At 40.0% G+C, this 21094-nt stretch overlaps 2 protein-coding genes across 2 annotated transcripts in view; both read left to right on the top strand.

Moving 5' to 3' along the window:
- tmbim4 (transmembrane BAX inhibitor motif containing 4) overlaps positions 1 to 3894 on the top strand; it is a 50201-nt gene extending 46307 nt beyond the window's left edge. Inside the window, exon 9 of the mRNA XM_079581288.1 lies at positions 3885 to 3894. The gene's annotated coding sequence lies outside the window, so the exon portion shown is untranslated. The remainder of the gene's footprint in view (positions 1 to 3884) is intronic.
- Positions 3895 to 4232: 338 nt separating this feature from the next.
- On the top strand, positions 4233 to 21094 carry rint1 (RAD50 interactor 1). The gene is made up of 14 exons (XM_079581261.1): positions 4233 to 4493; positions 5867 to 5992; positions 7221 to 7336; positions 8639 to 8812; positions 10081 to 10221; positions 10323 to 10464; positions 11793 to 11903; positions 12045 to 12270; positions 13961 to 14098; positions 14163 to 14362; positions 16606 to 16826; positions 18161 to 18341; positions 18509 to 18627; positions 20859 to 21094. Exons 1-14 carry the CDS (start codon positions 4335 to 4337, stop codon positions 21067 to 21069), a joined length of 2265 nt encoding a protein of 754 aa, XP_079437387.1. The 5' UTR covers positions 4233 to 4334; the 3' UTR covers positions 21070 to 21094.

Here is a 21094-nt window from a genome sequence, read left to right as displayed (position 1 = left end):
TATTTTATTTTATTTTATTCTATTTTATTCTATTTTATTTTATTTTATTTTATTTTATTTTATTTTATTTTATTTTATTTTATTCTATTCTATTCTATTCTATTCTATTCTATTCTATTCTATTCTATTCTATTCTATTCTATTCTATTCTATTCACGTACAAAGGATGTAGTTTGTAAGCTCATTGGCTGACCCATACTCCGGAACAGTAGGAGGCGGTAATGCTCCTTTAAGCTGGTCGCCAACCGCCGTAAAACAGGAACAAGAAGAAGAAGCAGACGTGCTGACGTGTGCTGTGTGCGTCAGCGCTGAGTCAAACATGGCGGCGGTGACAGCCATGGATCTATCATAATAACTGGATAAGACACTCCCCCCTTGCCCGCGCGCCGGTCGGCGGACGGCCACTCGATGGTACTGCAGCAGCAAATTCACATTGGGCCCAGAAAGGATTTTTGCCATAGAGCGGCCATGCGAAAAAAAACTGTCCGTATTCGGCTGACAGGACGCCTACAACTTTCACAAAGGTCGGATTTAGTGTCGATTATCATGTACATTAACATCATGTACTTTTTTCCCCTTCGAAATTTACGTATCGTCTAAAAAATACATTTGTAAGGACTTAGCCGAGCTCCGCTCTAGCCACGCTCTAGCTTTCCGCCGCGTTGATTGGTCAGAACGTGCACGTGGTGCCGGCAGCGCAGCCGGGCACGTGCAGAGCGCGCCCTCGACGTCCGTGTACGAGCACATGTGGGCTCGGAGGAAAAACAACAACAGCAGCAGCATGAAGACCAGCATGGGGAACCGAGAGAAAAGAGGATGCAAAACTAACTTTGCAAGTAAGTTTGTATCACACAGAATGTATTCTGTGATTGTAAATGTTAGCATACACCACAGTTATTTATAGAATGTAGCTTTATGAAAATAGCAAACAGAAACTACTAAGACTACCATTTTTAAACAAACAGAACAATGCTATTCTAAAAGATGACAGTACCCCGATCCCATTTGCTCATTAAAATATACTGTATGTACATCGAATTACAATAGTGACAAGGCCTAATACATAGTGAGAAGTTTGTTATTTGGACAAACGTCTCGAGAGCAAAATAAGGTTAGTTTTCATAGTGTCTATGACGTCGGACGCTTCCCTGCTATTTTGCCGTCACATTTCGATCTGAACAATATCTGACTGACTAATATTAGTTCCAGGAGTTGGAAATGGTTAGTTTTTGGTTTATTGAACAATATATAATGACGTGACATTTTTAATCAAGTTTGTCTAATAACTAATAATTGACTTTGTCTCTCAAACCAATGCTAAGTGCATTAAAATGAACAAAAAGCAACATGTTGAGCTGTTCAAGACGAAAATAAAAAGTGGTGTTAACCCTTGGTCACTGCATGTCTTTCTATGCATTGTTTTAGCAAAGCAAGACAAAAATGAAGGTCAGAGAACAGAGACAACAGTAATGTTAAAATTACAAAACAAACGTATTCATGCTATCATACTTGTTCACTAATGTAACAAGACTGGTGATTATATTACACGTAATAGACATATAATTGCACAGTAGAGATCTGTATAATTCTCATTCTGGTCTTGTGATCCAGAAATGTGAACTCTAGTATAATAAGGATGACAATATGTTTTTTCTTTCTTCACTGAGGCTGTTCTGCTGCAGAGAGGAGTCTGCTGCAGGATCTGTGTCCACTACGGATATGGAAGGTGCGGCTTTGTATGAACTTCTTTACTAACTGGTGATTAGCTATTACTACTTCAGTTAGTTTGTTATGTGTTTCATAGCCACAAATAAAACTGTAATAAAGTTGCTGCTCAGTAATTCTTCCTATATTGACCAGATGCTGCTGATGGCTGTGTCCGGTCACCATCTCCTCCTCACGGGGCAGACCAGACTCTTACACCGTCTCCTGTTCTGCTGGCTGCACTGAGGTGATCATGGCAGTGTTGGAAAGAACAGAGGCTACACTACACAGGCGTGTCGAGTGGTCTGTTCACAACAAAGCAAAGAAACTGTACTAGTATTGTGTGTCAATGTTATGATAGCCAATATGTTTGTCGTTGTGCTTTGTAATTAAATAATATTGGTAGAAAGTAAATCAAAATGACATTGCATCTAGGTCACATTCAAATCTACTACTGTTGACCAGACTTCACCAAAATAAACTATTTTATCATCCACAGCATATTCTGCTTATGTTAAACAGAAAATGGCCTGTCTCAGTTTAAAGCCCCATCTTGGCAACACAAGACCAGACAAAGACAAACCAACTGTGATGGGACAACAGGAAAGATGCAAAACACAAGGTAGACTTTTGTAATTGTGCTTCCTCATGCAAGCTCTAACTTCTTAAATCACTACAGTCTGCCAAATGTAAGGGAACGTATTCAAGTTAACAAAATAAAGGTGTATCGTGCTTCAGACAGTAAAGGCTGCTCAACTGCACATACGCAGTTATCAAAGTGGACATTTTGGTCATTTTTCTGTTTCTCTTTTAGCTTAATGGTGCAGTATTGAAGTTTCCATTTTCACCAACATGCAGCCCTAGGAACAAAGTCTTGTTGCTGTCAGAAAGAACTGCAGTAGCTGGAGACACCCGGCGTTCTTCGAAGATTAACAGATTTTGCTTTTAAACTCTCTGCCTCTTTACAACCTGCAGTTACTCCTTGGTTTCTTGTTGGAAGAGTCGTGCTCAGACTGTTAAAGCTTTATGTGAGAATGCATGTGTTATACCTGAGATGTTTGTATTGTCCAGAAGGAGACCTGTTCCAGTCTGGGATTGTCGTTGAATCTACTCTGTGCTCTGACAGCGGAGAAAAGAACTTAAGGTGGTCTGGGCTGAGTTTTTAGCTCAGTAGATAACAGCTTTGGGTATTATTCTTTTTCACTTTGTCATGGTAGATATTACGGGCACTTCTGGAAATGAAGCTAATACCACGTGTTTTTCAGAGTGCAGAGGATTACCGTTTATTTTTTTAACTGCTGCCATCGGGTGTAAATCAATAAAATGTACAATTTGGGCAAAACCCAGTGATTGTTTTTTTGTGTATAGTGTTCTAGGCCTATTCTGCAAATATACTGTGGCAGTTTTCTTTTTTGCAAGATCATTAATTTATTGCATGTTGTACAAAAAAAGCTTCATTGCATTTCAATTACATCTATTAGTTTCTGTGACAATGCCATAGACAATTGACATAAATGTTGATGGTGATTTATTTTACTAGACTGTTTTTTTTTAAACTAATTTTGCAATTCTGCTACAGTAAAATTATTTAAAATAACACTACTCACAACTGTACAATGTTCTACTCTTTTCTACTGCTGATTTACTTGTGATATATTGCTAAACTGCAAATGTTGTGAAATGCAATGTAATGTATTATAATAGATCTTGCCAGCCTAATAATTAGAGGATGGTCTGAATCACTTTGCCATTGTTGATAATTATGAATATACAAATTGCAATGATTCTTGTTCTCATGTTCCATCGATAAAAGTCTCGTTCATTTCATGTTTATGTTCATGTCACAAGTTAAATGGATCAAATGCTGCGTTGTACAAAATTGCGGTTATTTAAAACTTACAAAGGTATAAACTGACATTGACTTTGTCATAATGGTGAAAAATAAAAGTTGACTGTGTCTTTTAAACATGGAAAACGGTACAGATCTTTAAATACGCGTTGGGGCTGTAGGCCACTTTGCGAGCTGGGTCTGCTGTTCAACTCAAGGCTGATTCTCCGCTCGCTCTAGTCGTGCTGAGAATATACAATTTACTTGACATGTGGTCAATTGTAGAAGTATAATTAACCTTTAATTAAACGTTGGAAAACAGTTCCAAAAGTGAAGAGCAGATATTATATTACATCAAAAACTAGGCTGACCGATTTTGACCTGCTCAGCATACGGTGGAGCTGCGCTCTGCTGCCGAGCTGCGGCGCTCGCTCTCGTCGCGCTGAGAATCGTGGGCATGGGCAATAAACATCCAGGTTTCTTTGTGTTTTTTATTTGAAATGATAAAAGACCACTAATATGGCCATAACAATTAATAGTATAAATTATACAAGCATATAATAGCCGTTAAAATTTTCGCTGGGCCCAATGAACGCGGAACTAACGCGGAAGTAAGAATTTTTTCTGGCTCGTTGCGCCAATGAGCACAGGCCATTGAAATCAACAGGCGGCCATATTGGAAACCCGGGGCTTGGTGACAGCACAGAACCACAACATCAACACAAACTTAAACCCTAACACTTGCTCTGACGGCGAGGACGGCGGGACGAACGTGCTCCAGACCCAGACCGACGCACAGGAGATGATCGAGCGGTCAAGCAGCGAGGACCAGCCCGGGGAGCACAGCTTGGACCTCGCCCTGGAGCTGCTGAGGACCGAGCTGCCGGACCTCAAGTCTCTGAGCCGGGCCGGGGAGCTGCTGCGGCGGCTGCAGAGCGAGACCCAGGCGCTGCAAGAACAGGTCAGGACTTGGTGGAGAAAAAAAATAAAAAGAAGGGAGGAAACTAAAGCCAGCTGCTTCTCAATTCGCACGAAAAGTCCTGAATTGAGAGTGTACTGATGTTTGACAGAGCCTCTTAATTTTCTCCTTAACCTCTTAACCCCCACCTTAACCGATCGTTACCCAAATCTAAAAGCTTAAAAGTGAAGCATTGAAATAGCGACGAAAACGACGGTGAAAAGCACCAAAAATTTAACAAAAACGTGATGAAAACATGACGACATTAGCAATGGAAAAGCATGGAAAAAGTGTCAAAAAAATCAACAAAAAATGACAAAATCTCGCCAAAAACCCACAAAAAAGTAATGAAAAAGCAACAAAAAACAACATACACGGGAGGTGAGAGGTTAAAATATGTCTTTGTGGAAGTGCTGCATTTACACTCACTTGGGCCAGGCTGGTCAGAGTCCAGGGCTGTTTTTCAGTCCCAGTCCGCCCCTGGGACCAGACCAGAACGGACTGGAGCGGTTTAAGGGTGTTTTGACAGCCAAACGTGAACCGCAATCACATTTTCAGTCACATAGCACCAGTCTATATCACACTACAATGATGACCAAACCTTCTGTTGGTCTGTAAATGCAGTAAATTAGAATAACTGCCTTGTATAAAATGTCTCTCTCAAAATGGCTGTAGTGAATGTCTTGAAATAGGCCTCTGTCTCTTTAAGAACCTCTGACCCTTTCCGACACGCCCCCTCCACACATAGCAACAAAACTGAGACGAAAACCATGATGGAAATGTGACAAAAAAGTGACGAAAAATGGCTGAAAAAGTGGCAAAAATGTCACAAGAAATAGACAAAAAATGGATGAAAAAATGACAAAAATGTGACAAAATGTGACAAAAAATGACGAAAATTTGATAAAAAATTGACGAAAAAATGGATGAAAAAATGTGACCAAAAAATGACCAAAAATTGACGAAAAAATGACTAAAAAATTGATTAAAAATTTGATTAAAAAATTAAGAAAAAATGACAAAAATGGGACAAAAAATGACACAAAAAAATACAAAAAAATTACAAAAAATTGACAAAAAAAAGAAAGAAAAAAATGTAAGATGACAAAAATGTGAGAAAAAATGACAAAATAGTTACAAATATTAGTTGAACACCCAACAAAAAAATGATGGAAAAAAATCTGATAACGTGAGGAAAAAGATCCTCTCGGTTCAGGCGGGAGTTAAGAGGTTAATTTTGTAGATCACTTTTAATGAAGAACAACCTTGAATCCACTTTTGTTTATGCTTTTTTACGAGTGTCTGATATTAATCCTGGTCTATTATGCCGTGGATGTCCAGTGTAAGGAGTGCATGTTTTGTACCTCGTGTTGCAGGTTCGCTGTGAGTCGGACGGACTCCCCCCTCGAGTGTCGTCTGCGCTCAAGGCCGCGGAGCAGGCCACGGAGCGGGCGGAGCGCCTCCTGGAGAGAGAGAGGCGCACCGCGGACGAGCTCAGCCAGGTAAGCACCCGGAGGAACATTTAACTGCCCCCACACAGTCCTCTCTCAAAACCTGGACTGAATCTTAATTCCCGACTGTTAAGGAGGATTCACACCAACCTGTCCTTCTATTATCCAGCTGATTTGTTGGCAGCCGGGAACAATTGGCCAATCACAGCGACAGTGAGAGACGGCGATTTGAAAAACACAATCGGCCTCCACAGCAGGGGCGTATCCGAGCATACAGGGGCTGGGGCATTAGAAATATCAACAATATGTTTTTTGTTTCTGTTTATCTTTCAGACTGCATGGGGAAAGCAGCTAATGTTTAACCTCTTACCACCCGCCAAAACCAAATCCATTCTCTCCTCTATGCCATTGTTGTCACTTTTTGTTTCCCTTATGTGTTTTTGTCACTTTTTTATTACTTTTTTGCTGCTCTTTTGTCTCTTTTTTGCTGGATTTTTGTCTTTTTTCTGCTGGATTTTTGTCATTTTTCTACTGGATTTTTGTCATTTTTTCTGCTGGATTTTTGTCATTTTTCTGCTGGATTTTTGTCATTTTTTCTGCTGGATTTTTGTCACTTTTTCTGCTGGATTTTTATTTATTTTTTTGCTGGATTTTTGTCACTTTTTTGCTGGATTTTTATCTTTTTTTTGCTGGATTTTTGTCATTTTTCTGCTGGATTTTTTTCTTTTTTTGCTGGATTTTTGTCCCTTTTTTACTGGATTTTTATCTTTTTTTCTGCTGGATTTTTGTCATTTTTTCTGATGGATTATTGTAATTTTTTCGTCAATTTTTTGTCAATTTCTTGTGACATTTTGTGACATTTTTGCCACTTTTTATCTGCTGGATTGTTGTCACTATTTTGCTGGATTTTTGTCACTTTTTTGTTGAGTTTTTGTCATTTTTGTCTCTTCTTTTGGCCACTTTTGAGCTTTTTTTGTTGCGTTTACATCCTCATTTTCTTCTCGTTTTTTGCCTCTGTTTTGAAGGAGCTTTTACATTTGGAGAATTTGGAGACAACATGTTCAGGTGGGAGTTAAGAGGTTAAATGACTTGCAATAACTTGAGGTGACTTTCCAGGCTAAGGCATTACATACGTCACGACCAAACGCTGGCGAAAATCATATCCAGTCGTTTCAAAGGACCCTCCCACCTGATAACGGAGCTCAGTTGTGAAAGTCCGGACCCTATGGTAAAACCAGGCTACTCTTTCAGTGACTTCTGTTGTTGTTTTCTGCCTCAGCACTTGGAGAAAGCCCATCCCTGTTTGGAGACTTTTGGGCAAGCGTTTCAACAGGTGGACGTCATCGAGAGACACATGAAATACCTCCGATGTCTCCAGCAAACGGAAGAACTCAGGTGAGCATTTTCACACTGGCACTGTTTAAGTTGACCTCAAGTGGCCCTCGAGCTGAAAATCAACTAGTAATGCAATTGTAGGAGGCTCAGAGGATGTGCTTGTGTGTGGAAGTGTGAGTGTCATTGACCTCGAGAAAGCATTCCACACAATAGATCACACAATACTACTTAAAAAACCCGAGAAAATAAAAATGGAGTCCGAGGTATTACCTGTATCTAGGTCAAATCCTACTTAACAGGAAGACAACAGTATGTTCAGATAGGAAACCACAGATCAAGGATAAGTAGCATTACCTGAGGTGTCCCCCAGGGGTCAGTTTTGGGACCCAAACTATTTTTTGTTTAAAGGGGGGGTATTATGCAAAATGGACTTTTTCAAGCTTTCCATCATGTTATTATGTCATTCCCTCATTAAAAACATGCCTGAAGTGTTTTTTTGTGTATTTTTGAGTAATCTGTAAAAACTCTGATGGCGGCCATTTTAGGGATAGGTTTGCCTGAGTCCTCCTAGGAACGCCCCCACCTCCTGGAGACGCCTCCGAGCTTTCGTCACCAGCCGAGTAACCAACCACTGCTCCTCAGCAGAACCGCCTCCCCACTGATGCCACAGACAGCGTGTGGAGGGGGCGTGTCGGAAAGGGTCAGAGGTTCTTAAAGAGACAGAGGCCTATTTCAAGACATTCACTACAGCCATTTTGAGAGAGACATTTTATACAAGGCAGTTATTCTAATTTACAAGCTTAATATAGAAGGTGCAGTTACACATATGGCCTGAGGTGGCAGTAGTGAGTATAAAATATCATTTTTTTATCAATTTTTTGTAATTTTTTGTATTTTTTTTGTCATATTTTTGTCTTTTTTGGTCACATTTTTTTCATTTTTTGGTCAATTTCTTGTCACATTTTTGTCATTTTTTTAATCATTTTTTTAATCAAATTTTTGTAATTTTTTTTGTCACATTTTGTCACATTTTTGTCATTTTTTTGTAATTTTTGTGTCACATTTTTGTCATTTTTTGGTCAATTTTTTGTCATATTTTTGTCACATTTTGTCAAATTTTTTGTCAATTTCTTGTGACATTTTTGCCACTTTTTCATCAATTTTTCGTCACTTTTTTGTCAATGTTGACTGCACCCATTACATTCATAATTCTTTTGTCCGTTTATCCTTCTGATTTCCTGCTTTTCGTCATATTCATCCTAATGCTATGAAGCTATATGAGCATGTAAGGAAATAAAGTAAGAAAATATCTATGAATGTAAACAGTGAAGATGATGACGTTATCTTTTTTGTCTTTTTCAGCTCCTCGGTGCAGCAGTGCCTGATGACCAACAGTGTGTGGGAGGCCATCTGCGCCGTGGACAAGATGGCAGCAATGGTTGTGTGTCTCAGAGAGTCCAAATGCTCACACCTCAAGAACTTTCTCCAACAAACGCTGCAGTTCTGGCACAAGATCCTCAAAGATCGCCTCACGAGGTCGGCCACCGCTGCCCTTCATCTGCCCACTCTCGTATTTTCAATGCTTTAGCTTTGGTCAATGGAACTGAGGGACATTTCTTGACTTCCAGGTTTTATGTTTTGGTTTGTTTAGGCTTTTACAACAACTTTTTGCAATGCAGCATAAAATGTTGTTAATTTTGATGTTGTTGGTTCAGGGACAGGATTAACCTCTTAACTCCCGCCTGAACCGAGAGGATCTTTTTCCTCACGTCATCAGATTTTTTTTCCATCATTTTTTTTGCTGGGTGTTCAAATCATTTTTGTAACTTTTTTCCTCATTTTTTGACACATTTTTGTCACTTTTTCATCAATTTTTTAAGCAAATTTTTGTCATTTTTTCTGCCATTTTTGGTCATTTTTTTGTCATTTTTTGTCACATTTTTGTCATATTTTGGTCACATTTGTCATTTTTGTCGTACATTTTTTAAGCAAATTTTTGTCACTTTTTTGTCACTTTTTTGTCACTTTTTTGTCACTTTTTTGTCATATTTTGGTCACATTTGTCATTTTTGTCGTACATTTTTTAATCAAAGTTTTGTCATTTTTTCTGCCATTTTTTGTCATTTTTTGTCACATTTTTGTCACTTTTTTTTCACATTTTTGTCATTATTATGTCACATTTTTGTCATTTTTTTGTCAATTTTTTGTCATTTTTTTCGTCAATTTTTTTATCAAAGTTTTGTCATTTTTTCGTCAATTTCTTGTGACATTTTTGTGATATTTTTCCCACTTTTTCATCAATTTTTCGTCATTTTTTTGTCAATGTTTTCTCACTTTTTTGTCACATTTCCATCATTGTTTTCGTCTCAGTTTTGTTGCTATTTTCACACCTTTTTTCCAGAAGCTTTTGGACTGGGGTAAAGCCAAACTGGAGAAAATGTGCTCGGTTCAGGTGGGAGTTAAGGGGTTAAAGGAAGTGACTTGGTTGTATCAGCTCAAAAAGTTAATTTTTGAGCAGATTTGTTTTTTTTACACAATTTCTTTTCACATTTCCCCCAATTTGTTTTCCTCTTTTGTGCTATTTATTCCCATTTAAATCCCCAATTCAGTCCCATTTGTTCCCAATTTCTCCCATTTCCCCCCAAATTATTGCCCATTTTGCACACAATACTTGACATTGGAGATGAACCAGATATTGTAATTCTTCTGTAATCCTTCCCCAAATGATTATTGTCTTGTTTTCTGGTTTTAGCTGACAAATATTTCAGCATAGGTGTCGGTAATGGTATTCTTTCTCCTCACAGTGATTTTGAGGCCGTCCTGGACTCTCTGCACTGGCCGATCCTCTCCCCTCCCACTCAAACCCTCTCCCCGCCCCCGAACGCCCAAGAACTGGCCGGTCAACTGGAAGGGCTGGTGTCCCAACTGATGGCTCTGCAGAACTCGTATCCTTCCCGGACTCGTGTCTAAACGCTGCTAATCCTGTAGTTTAGAGTTTAGAGCTTTGGAAATAATGTCTGTTTTTTTTTTCCTTAATTGAACTCAGCGATGACATCATTTCCCAGAGTTCCTCAGGGCATAAGCAGGAAGCGCCCCTGTGCCTCCCGCTGCAGATTATGCTGCTGCCGCTCAGCAAGAGGTTCAAATACCACTTCTACGGAAACCGGCAGACCAACAATCCCAGCAAGGTATTCTCACTACTGCTACTACGAGACAATGGATAGTTTTTTTTTGAGGGAAGATATGATACATTTTCATTTCGTTGGTTCAGGGACAGCATTAACCTCTTAACTCCCGCCTGAACTGAGGATCTTTTTCCTCACGTCATCAGTTTTTTTCCATTATTTTTTTGTTGGGTATTCAACTCATTTTTGTAACTTTTTTGTCATTTTTTTGGGTCATTTTTTCATCCGTTTTTTGTCACATTTTTGTCATTTTTTCATAAATTTCTTAATACATTTTTTGTAATTTTTTTGTCACATTTTTTCGTAAATTTTTCAATCAAATTTTTGCTATTTTTCATAAATTTGTCATCATTTTTGGGTCACATTTTTGTCTATTTTTGTCCCATTTTTGTCATTTTTTTGGTCATTTTTTTGTCCCATTTTTGTAATTTTTTTGTCCCTTTTTTGTCATTTTTTCGGAAATTTTTTAATCATTTTTTTGTCATTTTTGTCACAATTTTGTCATTTTTGTGTAATTTTTTTGTCACATTTTTGTCATTTTTTCGGAAATTTTTCTATCAAATTTTTGTTATTTTTCATAAATTTTTCATCATTTTTGGGTCACATTTTTGTCTTTTTTTGTCCCATTTTTTTTTCATTTTTTGTCCCATTTTTGTAAATTTTTTGTCACATTTTTGTCATTTTTTCGGAAATGTTTTAATCATTTTTTTGTCACATTTTTGTCACATTTTTGTCATTTTTTTGTCACATTTTTGTCACTTTTTTGTCATTTTTTTGTCACATTTTTGTCACATTTTTGTCACATTTTTGTCATTTTTTCGTCCATTTTTTGTCAATTTCTTGTGATATTTTGTGACATTTTTGCCACTTTTTCATGCATTTTTCGTCACTTTTTTGTCAATGTTTTCTCACTTTTTTGTCACATTTCCATCATTGTTTTCGTCTCAGTTTTGTTGCTATTTTGACAGCTTTTTTCCAGAAGCTTTTGGACTGGGGTAAAGCCAAACTGGAGAAAATGTGCTTTTCAATCACATTTTTGTTATTTTTTTCATCAATTTTATGTCATTTTTTGTCACATTTTTGTCATTTTTTTGTCATTTTTTTGTCCATTTTTTGTCATTTTTTCTTCAATTTTTTAAAGTCAGGGACTATTTATTCACTTATTTAAGAAAAAGAGGTACAAAGTCCATGAAAACAAATATAAATGTAGTACGTATGTCAAAAAATAAGGATGACACTGTTGACCAATCGGGAAACACGCACATTTTCCGACGGTCAATAGCGTCGCCGTTAAAATGACGCTGTTTGAATGTTTTGTTGTTTCTCCTCAGCCCGAGTGGTACCTCACCCAGGTGCTGGTCTGGATCTCTCACAGCTCCGCTTTCCTGGAGGAGAAGATCCAGCCCATTCTGGACCGAGCCGGAGCCAACGTCAGCGCTAAGGTCTGATGATGTCCAGCTTTACTGCTCCTTTAAGCCGCACCAATAGAGATAATCCTTTTTCATTCAAACTTGCCTGTGAATACTGTTTAGCTGCAGTTAGCTTTGCCCGTTAGCCTGTTAGCGTGTTTTTTCTGCCTGCAGGTGGAGCTGTGCCGCGGCCTCCTGGCGCTGCTGCAGCAGAAGGTCCGGAGCGACGCGACCCGCCTGCTCTACGACGACGCCCTCCTCTGCCACCTGGTGGAGGAGGTGCTGCACTTCGAGAAGGAGCTCCGCGGGCAGCACTCGCTCCCCGCCGCCGTGCCCGGACTCCTGCACCTGCTGCTGGAGGAGAGCCTGCTGCAGAAGTGGCTCTCCATGGAGAAGAAGAGTGAGTCGCGATGTTCCACTGCCTTTTCTATGACAAGTGTCCTCCTGTTCCTCTTTCTCTCATCTCTCTCCTCTCTCGGGCCTTCGTGAGAATTATCCAAACCCATGCGCGCTCAGCTAGCTCCGATGTGAGAGCCATCTCGTCATAAAATGTTTAGTTTCCGTATGAAAAGCAAAGCGAGACCACGCGGTGTTAAAGTGAAGCTGCTTTTAGAGAGAGAGAGAGAGAGAGAGAGAGAAAGAGAGAGAGAGAGAGCCCCTCAGGTCAAACAGAGCAGCGCTGCGTCTTTACTTTAAAATTACGGCTAACACCTCATGTCTTCTGTCTTCTGGCAGGCAACTAGTGTGCATATTAGTTATATTCGTGATTTAATTTACAGTGCAATCCCTGCAAAGTTTGAAGGTTTACAAGGCCCACAGAAGATCAGTGTGTGTTTCTGACAGGAGGTGGCGTGGCATCACGATGGTGGCTCTACATCGTGATGTTGCTCATCCATCACGATGGACGATGATATCGCACATCGGAACAACCCTAATGTGCGCATTAATGATATATTGCTGATACGATATTATATATATATATGTGGTCAAACCGCCTTTGCTCTGCCCAATCCCGTCAGACCTTGGAAGCTCAGCAGGGAAGGGCCTGGTCGGTACTTGGATGGGAGACCGTTTAGTAACACCAGGAAGCCTAGAGAATGTAGTGCATGAGTGAGTGGTTGGTGGTGGTCGGAGGGGCCGATGGCACAGACTGGTTGCCTCGCTTCCGTCAGTCTACCCCAGGGCAGCTGTGGCTACAATAGTAGCTTACCACCAACGGGTATGGAGTGAACGAATAGTGCAATGTAAAGCGTCTTTGAGTGTCCAGAAAAGCGCTATATAAAACCGATGCATTATTATTATTATATATGTTATATTGAGCGCAGCCCCAAGGCGCAAGTGCATCTCCGTTCGCGTCCCGACCCTCCTGCTCTGCCATCGTCTGCCTCCTGTTTCCTCTGCGGGGCTCGCCTCATGTTTTCTCTGTGATGGCCACACACTAGTTTCAGCTGTCTTGATTAAAAGAGGACGAAGGTAATCATCAGGCTAAATCTCAGTGATGAGACAGAAATATCCGTCAGGAGCAGGTTCAAGTTTTAAATCAATGGTTCCCAAATAGTGGGTCAGGGACCAGACGTGAGAGAATGTGACCGTTTACCATTTTAAAAAGTGTCGTCCTCAAAGCACTAGTCTGAAAGTGACAAATGCTTAGAGGGTTTAACACAGTGGACTCATTATGTTCCACTTCTGCCCAGACTTTTGTTTAGGGCCGCAGAAAGGCGAGCGACATTGCCTCACGTTTTTACTTCATGAGTAAAGGTTTTTGGGGCAGCTATTGGTTTCAAACTGGCATTAAATCTAAATTTCCTGGAAAACAATGACATTGCTCGACTATTTTTGCTGCGTATGTTTGTCCAAAATACAAAAGCTTGTGCTCAAAAGTTTCCTGCCGTGTCTGATTTGCAACATTTCCCCTCATTACCTCTGCTAGATGAAATGTTTGCGACTCTGAAATGAAATATGCTCTGATTCTTTTGCTTTCTGTGGCATTAACTATAGTATTTGGGCACTGAAAAGCCGTATATTTGACTTGCCGCTGTCTAAAAAGAAAATGCAGAGTGAGTTTTAATTGCGTGTGTCTGTTGGGGCAGTGGCGCTGGAGAAGGTGGACACCATGCTGTCGTCCGAGGGCGCCTGGACGTCCCAGTACAGAGACATCAGCGACATGGACGAACTGAAGGCTCCAGACTGCGCTGAGACCTTCATGACCCTGCTGCAGGTCATCACAGGTGAGACCGGGAGCGGGACCAGGAGCGAGAGTCAAAAACCAAAGCCCTGTGTTGTGTTTTTCAGACCGATACCGAGCGCTGCCCTGTGCCTCGGCGCAGCTCAAGTTCCTGGAGCTTCAGAGGGAGCTGGTGGACGACTTCCGCATCCGACTCACTCAGGTGATGAAGGAGGAGTCTCGGAACCCGCTGGGAGCTCGATACTGCGCCATCCTCAACGGCGTCAACTACATCTCCACCATCCTCAGCGACTGGGAGGACAATGTGGTGCGTGGTCACTTTGAGAACATGTTTTAAAAAATCGACAAAAATGTGACAAAAATGTCACAAAAATGAGACAAAAATGAGACAAAAATGAGACAAAAAATTGACAAAAATGTGACAAAAAATCGACAAAAATGTTTCAAAAAATCGACAAAAATGTGACAAAAACTCAACCAAAAAGTGACAAAAAATCGACAAAAATGTGACAAAAAATGTGACAAAAACTCGACCAAAAAATGACAAAAACTTGACAAAAATGTGACAAAAAATCGACAAAAATGTGACAAAAAATCGACAAAAATGTGACAAAAAATCAACAAAAATGTGACAAAAAATCAACAAAAATGTGACAAAAAATCAACAAAAATGTGACAGGAACTTAACCAAAAAATGACAAAAAATCGACAAAAATGTGACAAGAACTTAACCAAAAAATGACAAAAAATCGACAAAAATGTGACAAAAAATCAACAAAAATGTGACAAAAAATCGACAAAAATGTGACAAAAAATCGACAAAAATGTGACAAAAACTCAACCAAAAAGTGACAAAAAATCGACAAAAATGTGACAAAAAATCGACAAAAATGTGACAAAAAATCGACAAAAAAGTGACAAAAAATCAACAAAAACTTGACAAAAACTCAACCAAAAAGTGACAAAAAATCAACAAAAATGTGACAAAAAATCAACAAAAATGGGACAAAAAATCAACAAAAATGTGACAAAAAATCAACAAAAATGTGACAAAAAGGTGATGAAGGAGGAGTCTCGGAACCCGCTGGGAGCTCGATACTGCGCCATCCTCAACGGCGTCAACTACATCTCCACCATCCTCAGCGACTGGGAGGACAATATGGTGCGTGGTCACTTTGAGAACATGTTTTAACTACTCTAATCAAAAAGCGTCTTGGGAAAAAAGCACCAAAACAGCCACAAAAATGAGAAGAAAACAAGGATGTAAACGCAACAAAAAAGTGACAAAAACACAACCAAAAATGTGATAAAAATGAGACAAAAATGTGATAAAAATTCTACCCAAATGTGACAAAAACTCAACCAAAAAGTGACAAAAAATCGACAAAAAATCGACAAAAAGTGACAAAAATTCTACAAAAACGTGACAAAAACTCAACCAAAAATGTGACAAAAAATCGACAAAAATGTAACAAAAAATCGACAAAAATGTGACAAAAAAACGACAAAAATGAGACAAAAACTCAACCAAAAAGTGACAAAAATGTGACAAAAAATCAACAAAAATGTGACAAAAAATCAACAAAAATGTGACAAAAACTCAACCAAAAATGTGACAAAAGAGAGACCAAGTATTGATGCGGTTGGTCCAGGGACAACATTAAAGTGTGAAGAAGTGACTTTGTCGTTTCAGCTCAAATAAATCATACACGTGCAGGAAGTAACAAACGGGAACCCGGGCCGAGGGGGACGCTGTGGAGGAGCTGATCCGAGCGTAACTTTGACACAGATTTAGCCACTTTTCAAACCTCCAGTGACTATTTGTAGAAACAGGGAAAGCAACAAATGTTGTGTGACCCTCCAGGGTTTTAATAAAGTCTCCATCGCGTCTTCAAAGCACGTCCAGCTGCTCCATGTGCAGGTCAGTCCCACGCCTCAAAATAACTCCTCCCATCAGCGCGAGCGTCTCGTCTTCTCTCGGGTCAGTCTCATGATCGATCACAAACACAAACGCTCCGTCTAAACTCGCCTTTTACACGAGATAACAACAAATAATCTGGTCCGCGGTAAAAACTAAACAGAAACCTGCAGTGACACTGATGTCAAAGCTCCGCTAACAGCAACGAAACACTTCCTGTTGTCCCGACAAAATAAAAGGCGTCAATGTTCCAGCCGCTGGGAGAGGGTTTGAAATGTTAACTAATAAATGAACCAAATATTTTAGGTGCAAATGGACACAAATCTCGTTTTTCTTCGTTTTCCTGGTCGTCCGTTTTGCTCAAATAGAAATAAAGGCCTGTCTCTAATTGTGGCCTGGTTCCAATAAAGGCCTGGTCCTAGATGCCCTTGAGTAAATAAAGGCCCCGGACTATATTAGAGCATTTACGGTATGTTATTCTTCTAAATAAGTCATATTTCCAAAAGCATTAAAACCTGACATTTGTACTTTAAGCATAGAGATGACAGATAGCATGCCCCAATGCCCGATAATTCCTCTTTACATAGAAAATGTCTGAATTTCAAAGACCCACTGTACCCCCCTGTCCGCAGTTCTTCCTGCAGCTGCAGCAGGCGGCCGTGTCCTTGGGGGAGGAGAGCGTGGTGCGGGGCCTGGGCCAGACGGAGCTGGGCCGGCTGGCGTCCCTGGAGAGCTCGCTGTTCCAGGGGCTGCTGGGGCTGCTGGAGCGGCTCCGGGCCGACATGACGGGGAGGCTGCTGGACGCCATCATGAGGGAGGTGTCCGACAGGGCGCGGCCATACTGCCACGACAGGTGAGGGGCCCGGACGAGGACCGGACCTGGTCTTTTAGCAACGTGTGGCGTCACTCATGGACACAGGTCAAACTGAATGCTTTTTAAAGCGAGAAGCAGCAGGTAAAAAAACATTGGTCATTGGAGATTTTTGGCTTGTTTTGCCATATTGCGAGTGCCACTTAATTTACAATGTTGTAAGGTCTGTTTCCATTTAACCCCTTAACTCCCACCTGAACCGAGCACCGAGCATTTTCTCCAGTTTGGCTTTACCCCAATCTAAAAGCTTCTGGAAAAAAGCTGTGAAAATAGCAACAAAACTGAGACGAAAACAATGATGGAAATGTGACAAAAAAGTGAGAAAACATTGACAAAAAAGTGACTAAAAATTGATGAAAAAGTGGCAAAAATGTGACAAAAAAAGGCAAAAAAAGACAAAAATGTGATAAAAATGTGTCAAAAAAAATAATCAAAAATTCGACAAAAAATGACAAAAAAAGACAAAAAAAGACCAAAAAAAATGACAAAAATGTGACAAAAAATGAAAAAAAATGACCCAAAAATGACAAAAATGTGATAAAAATGTGTAAAAAAAAAATCAAAAATTTGAAGAAGAAAAATGACTAAAAAATGACTTAAAAAAATGACCAAAAAAAATGACAAAAATGTGATTAAAATTTGACAAAAAAATAACACAAATTTGTCAAAAAATGACAAAAAATGACAAAAAATGACCAAAAAAAATGACACACATGTGATACAAATTTGTCAAAAAAATAACACAAATTTGACAAAAAATGACAAAAAATTGACAAAAAATGACCAAAAAAAAAGACAAAAAAGTTACCTAAAAGTTACAACAATGAGTTGAATACCCAAACAAAAAAATGCTGGGAAAAAAATCTGATGACGTGAGGAAAAAGTTCCTCTCGGTTCAGGCGGGAGTTAAGAGGTTAAATTGTGCCACAATCAAGGCCTCATGTCATAAAAAAGCATTAAAGTGATAGTCTGCAAGTTTGCAAAGTGAGGTAAGATAGAGTGAAATTTGATAGTAAATAATCAAATTCCTCCCCTCTATAACCAGAAACTGCTAGTTTGCAAAATGAGGAACAGAATTTTCCAAATTAAACGATCAAGCTCCCCTGGAAAATACACCATCCCGGTAACACTTTACATTACGGGCTGGTCCTTGGTATTACGGTGGTACTTACACTGGTAATTCTAGGTACTTATTGTGGTTCTTACACTGGTACTTACGGTGGTACTTACAGTGGTACTTACAGTGGTAATTCTAGGTACTTGTTGTTGCACCTGTGGCCTGGTGAGTGTTACTGACGGTTAAACCATGTTTGCAGGTGGCTGTCGTTGCCGTCCCAGCAGGACCACACCGTCATGTCCCTCTCCACCTCGGCGTGTCCCATGATGCTGTGCGTTCGAGACCGCCTCCTTCAGCTGCACCAGACCCTCAGCCTCCCCCTGTTCCAGCTGTCCTGGACCGGCCTGGCAGAGCGCCTGGACAGCTTCATCTATCAGGAGGTAAACCCTCACTCCTGCCGGCCTTTTAATGAGGATGATGAAGAAGAAAAAAACATGTATGGGTTGGTCTGCTGCTGATCGAGATATTTCAGTCAGTCCTGATCAATCTAACATCTGTGTTGTTTGGAGCTTTATTTGCGACTGTCCCGTGTCTCTGTGTTTTGTAGGTGATCCTGGCCAATCACTTCTCTGAGGGCGGGGCGGCACAGCTCCAGCTGGACATGAGCAGAAACCTGTTCCCTCTGTTCGGACACTACTGCAAACGTCCCGAGAACTTCTTCAAACAGTGGGTTCTTACTTTAGTAAAGCTCCAATTAATCACATTATAATTATACATTGTTTTAGTTCCTTTTGGGTTGAAATATTATTTTCTGTCTGCTTTTATTTATTAATGCTTCCCACTCCCTATTTATGAATTTTAACCAGCAATGAATTTATTTAGGCAGAAAATATCGGGCTTTAGGTCCTAAAAGGATTTAATCTAAAAAGAAAAAAAAAGTGACGAAAAAGTGACAAAAAAGTGACAAAAAAGTGACAAAAAAGTGACAAAAAAGTGACGAAAAAGTGACAAAAAAGTGACAAAAAAGTGACAAAAAAGTGACGAAAAAGTGACAAAAAAGTGACAAAAAAGTGACAAAAAAGTGACAAAAAAGTGACAAAAAAGTGACAAAAAAGCGACAAAAAAGCGACAAAAAAGTGACAAAAAAGTGACAAAAAAGTGACAAAAAAGTGACGAAAAACTGACAAAAAAGTGACAAAAAAGTGACAAAAAAGTGACAAAAAAGTGACAAAAAAGCGACAAAAAAGCGACAAAAAAGTGACAAAAAAGTGACAAAAAAGTGACAAAAAGTGACAAAAACACGACAAAATGTGACGAAAACGTGACGACAAAATGATGAAAAAAGAGATGAAAAAACAACAAAAACATGAAAAAAATAAACCCGAAAAACAAGAGACGAAAACACAACGAAAGTGACAAAAAAGTGACGAAAAAGTGACAAAAAAGTGACAAAAAAGTGACGAAAAAGTGACAAAAAAGTGACAAAAAAGCGACAAAAAAGCGACGAAAAAGTGACAAAAAGTGACTATTTATGAATTTTAACCAGCAATGAATTTATTTAGGCAGAAAATATCGGGCTTTAGGGCCCAAAAGGATTGAATCTAGGGCCGAAATGAATAACACAAACTATTTTACTGTTGTTTGTCAAACTCACACAGTTACGCCGACACAAAAACTCATTTACAAAGATCATTCTCCAAAAGTAAATAAAATAAATACAACTCCTAAATAAATGATGCCTCAATGCCATTCATTGCAAAGTATTGAACCCGATTAAGAAAAATTTGCCGTAGGAAACCTTTGTCTCTGCTTATGTTGCAGTAAAACGTTCTTCAAAAATCATTTTAAAGCTGTGTTCTCTCTAATTAAAGGTACACCGCGTAACATTTTTGGACTATGCTGTTGCCATCAGTGCAAAATCCACACAGAAAATGCTACTTACTACTTACTGCAGTGGTTAATCAAAGGATGGATTTGGATAAGAACCTAACCTGTTTAAATCTGAAATTCGGCTGACTTTACTCGACGTCTCCATGGCAACGAGCTGGAGACGTACCCACTCCCGGTAAAGTTATAGTCATAGGAGAGCTGAGCCGCTCACAGCAAAAGCACACGTTTGTTTGTACATTTATGAGGTATTTTTTCATTGATGAAAATATCTGTCATGAAATAAATGCTTGTATTTCAATTATATTTTTGGGGTAAAATTCTACACAGTGTGGCTTTAAGTTGTCACGGGTTTGTTTCCCCAAAAAAAGAAAAAATATGGCTTAGTCGAACGATTTCCAAAAACATTGCTTTTTGTCTAGATCCAAGTGTAAGAAATATTTCCAGTGCAGCAAAGACCAAAAAGAGGAAAGTATTTACAGCAGAGGAAATGTTCACAACTCCAGCACCAACTACTGGCAGAGCCCACATGCTCCCTTTAAGTACCCCTTAGCCCCTCCCACAGGGGCTAAGGGGTACGTTATCCCGCGCTCACAAACACAGGCCTGTCTTTGTGGATTTGGGGTCAGTTTTTGAAGCCGTAGAGATGACAGACGCGCTGTGTTATAAAACATCAGCTGTTTGTCAGAATCGTGAGTCGCTCTGACGATTCTCAGTCGTTAAGTGTGAACCCGCAGACGTTCTATAATCGCACTGAATCCAGTCGTGTAGTGTGGACCCCCCATTCTATATAAAATCGTTTACGACTAGAAAGGTCGTGTAGTGTGTGCTGACCTTAAGCTAACCCATAGGAATGAATGGGCTTCTAAGCTAGCATTAGCCTTTCTCTCAAAGTTGACAGTTTTTATCAAATTGGCTGCTCCTTTGACCTCGTCCAGCACCACCAATCAGAACATTTCTAGTTTAAGCTTTGGATACCACTTTTTTTTGGACAATCCTAGCTCCGTAACGTTCCTCTAGAAATGCTACCACAGCCCCCCCTCGTAAAGTGCCCCCCGGTGTCTCCGCAGTGTGAAGGAGGCCTGTGTGGTGCTGTGCCTCAGCCTGGGATCCGCCCTCCTGCTCCGAGACCTGCTGCGGGACTCCGACCTGGACCAAACCCACGGGCTGGGAGCGGAACCCTCGCCTCAGGCCGCGCTCAACGAACTGGGGGTTTACTGCTTATCCCCACGGGACGTGCTCATCCTGCTGAACCTCAGGGCGTCGTGGCCCGGACAGTGACGGAGCGGAGGGGACTCTGTGGACT

This window comes from Gobius niger (assembly GCF_951799975.1).
Source record: "Gobius niger genome assembly, chromosome: 22".
NCBI classification, from domain to species: domain Eukaryota; kingdom Metazoa; phylum Chordata; class Actinopteri; order Gobiiformes; family Gobiidae; genus Gobius; species Gobius niger.
Note: the sequence above shows the minus strand (reverse complement) of the source record. Positions and strands in the feature narration are given on the sequence as shown.